The following is a 13,913-nucleotide window of genomic DNA, read 5'->3' on the forward strand; positions in this document are numbered from 1 at the left end:
CACCTATCCCTCCAACTCAGCACATCATTTTAAATCACCTTGTGTTATTACCCACAAAATTTTATATTTTAGTTTTAAAATTTCTATAGGACTTTAAACTGTTTTATATTTATTTTGCTTATGTGTTATTTTCTCTCATTAGATTTTGAGCTGTTTGATGTCAGGAACTGTGTCCTTGTATTCCTAGTACTTACGAAGGGCAAGGCATATAGTAGTCATTTAATAAATGTTTGAATATTTCAGTGAATTTCTTCTAACTTCTAACAGGAACTTCTAACACTGTTCTTGGATAGAGTTGCTAATGGATAGTAAAAAGGCCACAAATGGGCAAAGGGAAAAGATTTATTTATTTATTTATTTATTTATTTATTTATTTATATTTATATATAAATTTGACCATAATTAAAATTCAAGAGAACATGTCAGTTTATTTCTGTTTCTGAAAAGGTAAAGTGAATTAAATTGTAGGTAAATGGATCACGTTTTGAAAAATTAACCTCCTTAATTCATTATAACTCTTTTCGCTAATAAATATGGGGGTTTTTTCTTTGATAACAGCATTCTTAACATGCAGGCAAAAACGCCAGGATACTTATGTGTTTCTGTTACTATTTAAAAACTACTACCGTAAAATATTAAGATAACCTTTTAAATGTGTCCTCTACATTATTCTATATTAAAACTTGGTTAATTTTGTCTTACATTTTGATCTTAGTACAGTAAAATAATACCTTAAAAGGTTTTCTGTCAGAAAGCCATCTAAATAGAGGTCTTATCTTCGTATAATCTACCTATATACAACCTATATCAACAACAAAAAACACTCCTTTAAAATAAAAAAATTTTACCAAGTCTTCATAATGTATAAAATTTTCAAAAGTTAAATAAAAATTTTTATGTGTAAGAAATGTTATTGCCCACCATGTATTCTGCATAATGCATTGCGAGTATATAGATTAGGTGTAATCCAAATCACCTAAAATTTGTAAACTTCATAGATTTTGTGGATCATACTTCCATGCCCATTGACCATTTCACTGTTCATTAGCACCTGATCAAAGGAAATAAAATAATTTTTAAAAACTAATCACTTTGGGCCTCACTAATTTAGAATTTGTAAAGAATGAGATGCTAGACTGACAGCTTTTTGTAGTCCATGGCCTGGATATTGCCTAATAAATTAAAATTGTTTACAAAATTATAAGGGAAATTAAATATTTAAGAGACCTGTTAAGTATTTTAAAGTAATCATTCCTGTGTAATGAGTTTGTTGATTATAAATCATGCCCTTAAAGCATATTGGTTGATTAAAAGCTGTTAGTAATTGAAATTTCTCTGAAAAGATTCTGAATTAGTGAGGTGTGTAATATAGAATCAGATATATATCTTTTCAGTTTTTGTAGAAATAACTTTGGCCAAAAATTACTTCTCAAGATTATGTTTTGAAGTTCTTCTATGCTATTGTATCCCTGTTGCCTTACATTTTAAAGAACTGGTAAATCCTCGGATCTCTCTGTCAGTGTTGTATATAAGTAAAATGAAATGGTACCTACTGAGATACAAATTGGATTTCATTTTCATGCTTCCTTAAAAAATTGATATTTTAATTCTACCGATTTAAGGAAATTATTGTTGTAAAATACGGAAAATGGTTACCTGAATTCAGAAATGGGTATATTAGTAGATTTATAGGAATAATAAATATCAAGTTGTATATTTAATTTGATAAATTTCTTTTGAAAATAATTCCCTTTTGTACCAATACATAAGGAGTAGAAAAACAAAGGAGATATAGTGATTTTGCTCATGAATCTGTTTTCCAGCATTCATTTACTACATACATTGTCATCTGTTTTTTTCTTTATTTCATAATTAATTTCAAAATTCAGCATTTTTTATCTAATTTAACATTTTCATATTTTTAAAGGTCCCCAGGTGCATCCAATTTTTCAGCTTTACCAAAGATCTCTCCTTCATCTCTATCAAATAATTATAACAACATCAACAACAGAAAGTAAGCACTGAATCTTAAAAACTCTTTGTTTAATTGATCGCCCTATTGTGGTTGCAAAAAATCTCTTGTATCTAAAACTTAGGATAAAAGTCTTAATGCATTCAAATTGAATTTTTAAAAAATTACTGATCAGTTCTTCTAGGAGTAATTTTACAAGAAAGCACTATTCTAAACTTCTTGATTTAATACATCTACTACAATAATCCACTAAAAGAGAATTAAAGTATTTTCAGAATTTTACTTTTTAAACACTAAATGTTGAAAATATATATAGAAGTCTGTTAGAACTCAATTTTTTAGTAAGAGTATAAATTTCAGATGTCATTTGAGAACTAGATATATAATCACCTACAATATGTAGTAATATTTTTTTTAAGTGTATATCAGTGATTCTCACCTGGAAAGCATACACAAATTTTTATGTTTATCAAAAAGGCAATCACTTTTTCTTTAAAAAGGTTAGAGAAACAATTCCCTTGCCCCATCATGAATAATATTCAGAATCTCAGAATTTGTAAAAGTTACGTGAAAGTGTATGCTATATTGCCATAGAAAAAGGTTAAAAATCACTTGGGCTTTACTGTAATGTCTGACATGGGTATATTACCTTGAAATTGTCATGGTTTTTATTTTATAGAAAAGGATAAAAAGAAAGCTTTTGTTATTTGTAGTAAGGGAAGAACTTTAATCTAGAAACAATTACCCTTTTATTGTTTCTTGAATATATACATTACATTGTGGTTTATTTTTTAGGATAATTGTATGTAGTTTTCCTTTTTTTTTTTTTAATTTGCCCTACTTGTCCAGTTCATAAATGGCATCTGATTTCCCAAAGAGTAAATTTGAAAAGACTAAGGCTATTTGTGAAATAATTTTTAAAATAACATCATTAATTGAATTTATAGGTTTAATTAATTTTCCCTGAAAATTCATATCTGGAATGGGGAGAAGGCTTGACAAAATGATTTTAATGTACACCTAGATTATAAATACATAAGAATAGCCAAAATAATTTTGGAAAGGAAAATGAGAAAGGATTAATCCTACTAAATATCACAGCCTCTGACAAAGATAATAAGAATTCAAACAGCATGGTAGTGACCCAAAAATACATCTACAGATCAGAGAAATAGAAAAGATAGTCCAGAAACAGCCCCTTATACATAAAAGAATTCAATGTGATCCAAAAACATTGTAGACTAATGGAGAATGAGCAGATTATCCAGGAAATTTTGTTGGGAAATTGGATCACTATTGAGAATTTCTCTTTTTTCTTTTTTTTTTTTTTAAGATTATTTATTTATTTATTTGAGAGAGAGACAGTGAGAGAGAACATGAGCGAGGAGAAGGTCAGAGAGAGCAGCAGACTCCCCGTGGAGCTGGGAGTCTGAAGCAGGACTCGATCCCGGGACTCCGGGATCATGACCTGACCCGAAGGCAGTTGTCCAACCAACTGAGCCACCCAGGTGTCCCGAGAATTTCTCTTTAAAACTTTATATTCAGTTGACCTTTTAATTGTTAGGCATATAAAAATTAAAAGACAAATAAATGGAAAAAACACTTGCTACAAATGACAAAGGATAAATATTCCTAATATATCAAAGTCATAAAGATCAGTGAATAATTTTCTAAGATAAGTAGAAAAATGGGCAAATGATGCAACTGGCAATAAAAGCAAGGTAATTAAAATATATAAACATTTTAAATACTCAGATTCACAACTAACTAAAACCATTAAAAATTCCATCTACTTCTCTCCACCTCAGTCTCACTGGGAAGAGTTAATGATATTTATTCTTGCAAGGATTTCATTTGAGTGATTGGAGTATTAGTCCAACTTTTCTAGAAAAGAATTTACCATATGTGTGTCAAGAAGATTTATTAATATATTAATTCCTTTTAGTAATTTATAAAAAGACATGTGTATCATAATATAATAACATTACATTATAGTGTAATAGTGAAATATTGAAGACACTATGAATATGAATATGAATATCCAAAGCTGCAATGTAGTGTGTTCTTTACTACTTAAAAATGTATGTTCACAGGCAAAAAAGTGAAAGGAAATACCCCTTTAATCTGGTTAATGTTTTATATGGTATCTTTTAATTAAATTCATCAAAAATAATTTTTTCATGGGAGTTAAAATACTTCCTGTGTTGCTACCAATTGCAGATGCTCCCACATTTACTATAAAAGAACTCTGTTCCAGGTTTAACATATATTTATAGTTATTGTTTGGAGAAATTTTTAACACTGTAGACTGTATTGACCATAGACTGTAGTCATTGTGTTAGTATATGGGGTCTGGTGCATTTTTGTTTTTGTCATTTCCCTCCCATAGTAAAAATATGATGGTATAATCGGATCCTAAAACCTCTGACTGCAGAAGATACTTGGGAGAGAAATTGGAGTATTAAGTTTGAGATATGTTTAATAATTCTACTTCTATGGCTAGATTTTATTTTTAGCTGTTGATATTTGTTTATTTTAGGCACTAAAATAGTCCTTTCATTATAGGAAATTTTTATAGCAAATAGTTACTGAAGTACCACCATGCTTAAAAGTAAAGCTTTAACAATAAAGCTTACCTTTCTTAGTAAGGAATAAAATTTAAACATTTGTAAAATGGAAAGTTTTTTAAAATTTTAATTTGAATCAACATTTTAATTACTTTCAATGTGAATTAATCTGAATTTGAATTACTGTTTGGTTTAATATTATCATAATAAATTATTTCACATAAAATTTATTTCTTTCCATTCAACTTGTAGAAATACATAGGAGTTTAAGACTGCCTATGAAGTAGCATAATTTCTTTAATTAAATGTAAAATGGGTAGTGACCTTTTTTAGATTAAGTGCGTTTTTGAAACGTCACATGTGACTCTACAAGTACCAAAGTATATACTAAAATCAGTAGTTATGACTTACAAGTTTATGTGACATTATTTATAAATTCAAGACTTGAATTAAACTGATACATTACTAAGATAAAAAGTTTTCACTTCCAGAAATAAGGATATTGGTCATAAAGGTAACAAAGTATACTTAGAATTATTTCGCATAAATTTAATAAAGCTGTTATTAAAGACTAATGAAGAGTCAGTTTTTCCTAAATTGTTTTACCTCCTACTCTATACAGTTTTTGGTTTTGCCTCAATTATAATTTAAGTTCATTTTTAATGTGCGCCATTTCCTCTTTTTGTTCCCTGCATTTTTTTGTCTTGCTACATTTGCTTTGATATAACGCTGTCTTTGAAAAGTCTTTTTAATGTATGTATTGTCATAATTCTTGGCATTCCACATCAGAGCACATTTCTGTTTTTATGTTAATTCATTTAAAACTCTTCTATTTGAAATGGAAATGACTCCCTATAAGAGATTAAACTATGAAAAAGTACTTGATTTTGGAGACTGCCAGGGCTAGCCAGCCATTTGGCTCTTTGCAAGTTACTCACTGAAAGCATCATTCATTAACTGCAAAATGAGCATAATTATAGTTATGAGGATTAAATTATAGATTTATAATACAATGTCAAATATAAGTGCTAATTGAAAAGTCAATCTGAAATTTGTATAGAAAGATAGGGCTCAATTTTACCAAAAAATAAGTTACTTTTTTCAGTGTATCTTCATTTAGGGTGATAGATTTATAATACAGAATTAACATAATATAATACTAAAATTCCCATTAAGATTACAGGCATACTTATTTATTTTTGCAAAACTGCACCGCCATAGAGGATAAGGACTAGCTTTTCACCTTTAGGAAAAAAGATAGTCACAGGTCTAGGTTTCCATGTATTTTGTTGGAAATGTTTTAAGAACTCCTGGTTTTGGTATTCTCCATGACTTACTTTAATATTTGATTTAGGAAGCACGTAACATGTGGGTTATAAGTAACCAGTCAAGATAGTGTTAAAATATTTTAAATTTATCAGTTTTTATTATTGTCATTGAGCATCTAGACTGTCTCAGTCTTTGGGCCGTGCTTGTATTTACTCTCTCACTTAAACTGAAATGTAGATATCCTTTAAGATTCAAATTTTAAAAGACAAAACAAAAAAAAACTGCTTTTGCAATTGAGTTTTTGTTCATTTCTCAGTAAATTAAAATCCCTATCCCAGCAAATTCCATCCTGTTGCCACTAAGAAAGAGAAGAGCTTCCAGCATCCATTTGTGTTACTTGTGGCTGTATGAATATATACTTAAGGAATAAGCGTGTAAATGTGGCTTTTTTAGTCTTTTCACTTGCCTCTGTGTGTGTGTGGCGTGGCGGGGAGAGGGGGTGTGGGGGCGTGAGCATGCATTTAAGCATACTTTCCCTGTGTACTCTGCTCAAAAAAATTTTTTAAAGATTTTATTTATTTATTTGACAGAGATCACAAGTAGGCAGAGAGGCAGGCGGGGGGGGGGGGGGGAGAAAGTGGGGACGAGGAGGAAGCAGGCTCCCTGCTGAGCAGAGAGCCCGATATGGGGCTCAATCCCAGGACCTTGGGATCATTACTGGAGCTGAAGGCAGAGGCTTTAACCCACTGAGCCACGCAGGTGCCCCAACTCTGCTCAAATTTCATTTTAATTTTATATCTGGTACATGTGTGGGGTTTTTTAAATGTGGAGGATGTGTAGAAAATGCAGGCCTTTCATTTTTGTATATAGAGACCTTGATTTTAAGCACTTCTTTTGGAAATTAAAAAAGAAAAAACAGGACTTAGCTTTTGTTACATGTCCTCAAAGTTAGAGTCAGGAGTCCAGTCATCAATCACTGAATGAACATATAGGTGTCTTATATTTTAGTAGTTATTGGGAATATAAAATATGAATCATAAGGCTAGTGATCTGCCAGAACAAAAGGTCCTTGAGTCTATTTTTTGTTTTATACTTTTTTTTAGTTTAAGACAAGTAAATACAATTACAAGTCTAAAAGTTCTAGAATAGAATTGATCAGGTTGCATTTCTTTGTGCCCTCCTTTTTTTTTTTTTTAATTATCAGGATAATTTGCTTTTTGAGTCTGGAAACTGTGGTCTTTTTATTTGTGTTATGGGTATGTTCCTAAATTATGTGAAAATATTAGGTTGGCCTTGTGTGTATAATTTTGGGTTGAGGTGGTTTTGTTTTACCTGTGAAGCTTGTTGAAGGGTAGGTGTGTGTGTGTTTACTAAAGGCTTTGTGGTAACTGGCAGTAATCCAGTTCTCTTAAACTGTTATAATAATAAAGTATTAGTATAGAAGCTACATTATGAAAAATTTGAAATTATAAGTAAAAAATACTTCTAAAAAAAAATACCAGGAATAAATTGTAGCTAATTGAGATTATCAGGGTTATTGATTCATCATGTTTATTTGTAACACTCTGTTCTTTTATTTGAATTGTAATTTACTTTTAGTATGACCTTGATTCTCATTCAGGTTTGCTCTCATGAATAAAAAAAGTGATGATTGAGAGTATGGCTTTGAGTTATATCTAATGTGTCCATTGTAAATATTTTATAAGATAACCTATTAAAAATTAAGGGAGAATTCATCCTTTCCCACAAAATTATTGTTTTATTACATGTAGAAAGAAAGAGGGACAGTTTAACCTCCTGAGTTTTCTTCGTCTTAAAATTACTCTTGATTCTCTAAGGTTGAAAATTATTTGCCTTTTTTTTATGATTAGTATTTATTATGCTGATAGTCCAAATTATCCTGAGGTTATATTCATCTAGGTTAAAAAAAAAAAGAAAACCTAAATTATTCTAACAAACTAGGAAAAAAAAACAAAAAGCAAATACTGGAATGTACTTGCTTAGAATCATTTCTGATCACCCCAGGCTTTTTTCTGCATTTGATTACTAGATTTTGCTGGTCTAGCGTAGAAACTATAAATAGAATCTTCAATGCATCAGACCAGTGATGTCACAGAGGCCTTGGAAATCTCTGCTCTCACCTATAGCTAAAGTACAACTCCTCCTGTTTCTACTGTTCTCATTCTATTACAGTAGCAGGATATAAAAGGGACATAAATGAGATGATTTATTGCTGCGGGTGGTGTTTAAAATCTGAATGTTTTAAATTTGATGGAGCAATGAAGAATGGAGCAAGCTGTGGAGCTGCTCCAGCTAATCAATGGTAGAAAGATATAATAGTGGTTTGTATTGGTTGGTGTGGCATATGTGTGCAGTGATTTTGTTGATTGAATGAGAAGTATCTTAATTAAAGGGGTTATTTTCATTAGGTTCATATCTTTAAAAGTACGAGATAATTTTTTTAATAAAAAATTTAATGACTGACCACCTATCTCAAATTGGTTTGAAGTACTCTGTTCATATAACAATTTTTTAAATAATTGGCTGCATTATGAAAAATATTCTTTGTTTTCTTCTAGTGTGAAAAACTCAAATTATTGTCTCCCATCATATACTGCTTATAAGAACTATGATTATTCAGAACCTGGCAGAAACAATGAACAGCCAGGCCTCTGTGGCCTAAGTAACTTGGGAAATACGTGTTTCATGAACTCAGCTATTCAGGTAGGTCATTCCAAAGTGAAATTCACATGGAAATCAGCAATAAAAGAAGAGTAGAGTTTTACGTATCAGAACATGAGTATTACATATGTTTTGAGAGTTTCTGTATTCATGGAAGATTTAAACATGCATATTTGAATCATTCATTCTAGTGCTAATAGAATATTATCATGTTCCTCAATTAGGTGGTATATGATTGATTACCACATGGTAGAAGATTATCACTTACACAAAATATAATTTCAATCAGAAAGGCTAGATTCTCTGAAAAGAAAAAAAAAGTGAGATCACTCCTTTATATTTTCAGTACAAATGTCACGCTTTTTTTGGACATTGGTGGGAATCTTAGAGAATAAATCTTTTATGGTCACCAGTTCTTTAACTCTAAATAAATTTATTTTTAAATCGTTTTTTAAACTTAATGCGAAATTTAAGATTTTTTTAATGAGAAAATTTTATAAACTTCCTTTTGCATACATATTTTAACAAATCACTTTCCTTTAAAGATGTTTTTAGTTTGTGGATAGAATTGATCACTTCCCCTTTTTTCCCTTTATCTCTCCATGAAGCTTCCCTTTTCTTCCTGCTCTTTGTACACCCTTTCACAGCTTATTGAATGTTTATGTCTTTGATTGACTTTGAAGTAATGAGATATATATATTTCTTAATATCACTGTCACTAATTATAAAATTAGAAATGGTTATTTCCTTTTCTTTTTACAAATAAAATTCTGTACTTCAGAAAGTCCAAAATAATGGTATACTATTTTTGATAGTTCAATTTTAGCCTTTGGGAGGATCCTTTTTTTGTTTTGGAGTGGTTTTGTTTTTTGAAAATTCAGAAATTTTATTTTTAAATCTGTAATTTTCTGTTCTCAATTCATATTTTAATACTGAATCTCCTATGCCTAGGAGGCATCCTCCAAAGATAGATTAAAATGCAGAGTATGGATTAATTAAGGACATTATTACAACTTTTTTTCACTATCTAAAAATAGGATAGGACTTCTTACCATCCAAAATCCAAAACTCTAATAATTCCTTTTGAACATTGGCATTAATATATTTGTCTCCTAAATTAACCATTGTCTTTACGGTATTCTTGGAAAATTAGTATTTGTCATAACTGTCTAGACCAAGAATCTTTTAGAAATGCCTAAAGGATATAATTACTTAATTTGTGATTTCTCGGTTTAGAGTTGATCCACTCAGAAAATAGCCTTTATGCTCAAGCAGATACTGTGTAGGGTTCATAAACTTTTCCTTTAAATTTTTGATGATTAATTTATGCTTTAAATGAACTGAATTGAATTAAATAAATTGAATTACTTTATTCAAAATTATTTTTCTAGGATCCCAGTGCTAGTTAAATAAACAATTTTTAAAAAATTTTATCTTGATATTTCTGGGAGAGGAGAAAAGGAACTCATCTGAGAAGAGCAAGCCAAAACGTACTTTTTTTCTGGTAGCTATTTAAATAACAAAGTAAAGTGTGTGGGTGCTAAGCTTTCAGAGACAGGAACAGACCAGATAGATTGTAATTTTATTTGGATATCTGTTGGACTATTCTACCTGACCACAGAAAACATCTTTAGTACCATCTCTGGAAGATGTTTTATATAAATGGTATGTCAGTACCAGAAAACTCTTCTTGTATCACTAAGTCGTATTAATTTTTAGATCACTCCTATCCTTGCACTGCCAAAATTATTTTGGTTCTAGACACTTTATGAAACTTGAGAGGGGTTTTTTTTGGGAGGGGGAGGTGATTAATCTAAAACCAATCTTGGTTCTTTCTTATAAGGATTAAGAAAATACTTTAACAGCATAGCATTAAATCTGAGATGGTCAGAAGAGAACAAGAGTTAATATTCATGCTAATCATTCAGAAGCGGCTCTGGCTTTCATTCAAACTGAATTCCTTCTAGGAGATTCTTAAGTCCTAGTTTCCTATGCCTTTGATACAGACGTACTAGTGTTTTGTCTCCATATGGTTAACTATAATTCCTTAAAAAATGAGTATTAAAATTAAATCTTCTAATCACTTACGTTGGGCTAGATTTGGCATTTGTTAGACCTTCTTATATATGTTTAAGGTATCAGAAAACTCATTCTATTAGTTATTGCCTCACTTCAAAACTAGTTTTGAAGTTACAAATTTATAAGTTTTGAATTTATAAATTTATAAAGTTTATCAATTTAATGCTGATCCTCTCAATGTATATTACCTTTACATGTTCCATTTTGAATGAAATTAGAGCCATGAGGGTGATAGTTTCTTACTTTCTGGTATTAGTCATAAAGTAAGAAAATTTTTAGATGAAAACCTCCGGTTTTTACATTTTAAGCAGTGGATATTATTTCATGTCTGTGTCTTGGCTGGAAACTGTACTTTTGCTAAAATTAAAATCTCTAATCACCTTGGGCAAGAGAAAAAAATGAGTTTTTATTTTTGCTACTTTTGACTTTTAATTCAAATCCACAATTGGGAAAGCTAATACTTCATTTTATTTTCTTAAAGCTTTTATGATTTTTGATTGATTTAGATGTTCACTCTGAAGCTGAGAATTCATCATTAAAGGGAATACAAAATGATGTCAGTAGGCTTTATCCCTGTTTCATGAACATGCATGTAAGTCGTTAGGTCCACAGGTGAAAGGGGTTAAAGATAACTAATAGAGTAGATTCCTTTTTTAAATAATTTTTTTAGATAGTTTCCTCAATTATCCTTTTTTTTTTTTTTCAAGTTTCCTTATAACTTCTCTGAAATTGAAGACAATTCATGAGCTTCAGAAAATATCTCTACTGATAATTTGGATTTTATTATAATTTCTTATAGTCAATAATTCTTTAAAAAAAAATACATAGACATTTTAATACCTTGGGCAGTATGATTATTGATATGCCAAAAAACTTTTTGTGGAAAGCATACCTACTTTTTGTATGTGAGAATGGATTATGCTTATTAACCCATCAGTAGCCTTGAGGTAAAGAAATCTTTTTGACTACTTATGGTTAAAAACTAAGTGGCACCAATCTGAGTCTGATTTTAATATTATTAGTCTTACTGTTTAATTATATTTGTATTCAAGATTTTCTCTGAAGTAATAGTATGAATGAGTATTAAACTTTTTTGATGAGAATAGTACTGTTACATAGTTTTAATTTATTAAGTTAATATTTATTGAATATGAAACATGTGAGACACTTTTGGACACAGATCCTGTGTCCATGAAGATTATAGTCTAGATACTGTGGTTTTCACACTTTTTGCCTTTTAGTAAGGACATCTCTTTTTAATTATTACTCTGAAAAGTTTGATTTTATCCTCAGTATTTAAAGAGATTTAGCAAAGTTGCTTTGGTTGGGTAAAGGGTATAGAGTCCCACCTACTGTCTCTTACTTTCCTTAATGGCCGTGGAAGCATTCTCATGGGATCCCAGGACTCTAAGAAACAGTCTAAAAACTATAGTATAGGAAGAAAAAAGAAAAGAACACAATTAAAAAGTAACAATACAGATTAGGAGACCAGTTTATGGAGTTATACTGCCTGGATTGAAAACATGTCTCTCTTATTTATTATCTGTGTTACCCTATAGAAGTCATTTATCTGTGTTACCCTATAGAAGTCATTTTCATTTTTCACATCATATGAGGAAAATAATGGGATCCGTATCTTGGGAATTTTGTTAGGGACTAAATGAGGTGAAGAATATAAAGTTCTTAGGATAGTGACTAGCACATCATAAATCAGTAGGAAGTAGGTTAATGTTTTGTCTTGTGTTGTTTTGTTTCAATTCAAGGAGCTAAGCACAGTAACCGGAAAAAATCTAATTTTGATAACCATTGTATTTGTTCTCCTTTTCTGGAAGTCTCATTTCACTTGGCTTGTACCTAGTGATGAAAAAAGAACTAATCATATTTTTAATTCTTTTTCGCTTAGTATTATTGCAGTAATGGCATTTATCATCTCCATTTTTGAACTGTTTAACTCTCCCCAGGCAAACTAGTAGGCAAGGAATACAATAATGTAGAACTGTTTGTGCATATTCAATCTTCAGAAAACACAAAATTCAGGTTATCCCTGGCCTCAGCCTCCTGAGTAGTTATGATGGCAGGCATACACTACTAAGTCCCAGTGGTACAAATAAGTTAACAAAATAGTTTTCTAATGCCCTAAATCTTTGAGAGAATGTCTAATTTTAAAATTTGCGTTATTGGAGGTAATTTTAATTAGCATCAGTTGAGTAGATTCAGGAGCACTCCAACCCTTGTCTTTTTCATTGTCAAGGCCTAGGAGGCTCATGATTGGCTTCCTGGAAGAAGCAACTCTGCAGATGGATTTGAAGCAGGGGAGTGATATGGTCTTTTCCACTGGAAAGCAGCATGGCGTAAGATGGTTGTTTTCAAACTCTTTACTTGGAAGTATTAGGGCTCTAGGAAGTCATTGAAAAAAATGATAGTAATAAAGACTCTATTCATTATTCCTGTCATACACTGTAAAATCAGTTGGGATTCCAAGCATTTTTAAGTCAGTTTTTTGTTGTTGTTGTTGTTGTTTTTAAGATTTTATTTATTTGACAGAGAGAGATCACGAGTAGAGAGAGAGAGGAAGGACAGGCTCCCCGCCTAACAGAGAGCCCGATGCAGGACTCGATCCCAGGACCCTGAGATCATGACCTGGGCCAAAGGCAGAGGCCTAATCCACTGAGCCACCCAGCAGCCCCAGTTTTTGTTTTTTTTTCATGGTCTGTTGGGTTAGGAAAAAATCTATTCAATCTATTCAGTAAATTCTGAAGAATGTTAAATAGAAAGCTTAAAGCTTTTTAAAAAAACTTAAAAGAGAATGAGTAATGCTACACCGAAATAACATTTTTTTAAGAAAGTAGGTTCTTATTATATTGTAAAACAGTGGAAAAGTCATTACTAAAACTATTAATTTCTATGTTGTAGTCCTTTATCATTTGCATATGATTAAATTTAATGCTGTTCTGCTGTCACCCTGAAATACTCTTTTTGCATTTATTGGAACACCAATTCTTTGAAATCCAGATTAACATGAAGTTTTCTAATTTCATTCAAATAAACCAAATTTATAGTTAAAAAATGAAAATAGTTTTCATCAAAAAAGGAATCAATTAGCCCTTGAGACATAAGCATTTTAAAAAATAGTTTAGGATTTTGAAGAAAATGCCGCCTTGTGATAAACTGAGAATATAGCTAAAAATTCAAAACTTCTTCCTAGGGCAGGCTTTTTAAAAATTATAAATGACATACAATATTATATTAGTTTTTGTATACCACATAGTGATTTGATGTTTTTATACATTACAAAATGATAACCATGATAGATGTAATCACCGTCTGTCACCATACAAACTTAT

At 30.6% G+C, this 13,913-nt stretch overlaps 1 protein-coding gene across 11 annotated transcripts in view; it reads left to right on the forward strand.

Moving 5' to 3' along the window:
- Positions 1-13,913, forward strand: part of USP15 (ubiquitin specific peptidase 15) — a 114,685-nt gene that overhangs the window by 63,966 nt on the left and 36,806 nt on the right. For 7 of the 11 annotated variants that reach the window (XR_004287031.1, XM_032348841.1, XM_032348840.1 and 4 more), the window contains 2 exons: positions 1,928-2,014; positions 8,388-8,532. Coding sequence is in view for 8 of the 11 variants with exons in the window: in XM_032348841.1 (XP_032204732.1) it covers positions 1,928-2,014; positions 8,388-8,532 (232 nt within the window). In the remaining 3 variants the exon portion in view is untranslated. Of the gene's footprint in view, positions 1-1,927; positions 2,015-8,387; positions 8,533-12,820; positions 12,921-13,913 lie in introns of all 11 variants that reach the window. The other 4 variants (XR_004287032.1, XR_004287033.1, XM_032348835.1 and 1 more) reach the window with 2 other exon arrangements.

The sequence above is a fragment of the Mustela erminea genome, chromosome 6 (genome assembly GCF_009829155.1).
Source record: "Mustela erminea isolate mMusErm1 chromosome 6, mMusErm1.Pri, whole genome shotgun sequence".
Lineage (NCBI taxonomy): Eukaryota > Metazoa > Chordata > Mammalia > Carnivora > Mustelidae > Mustela > Mustela erminea.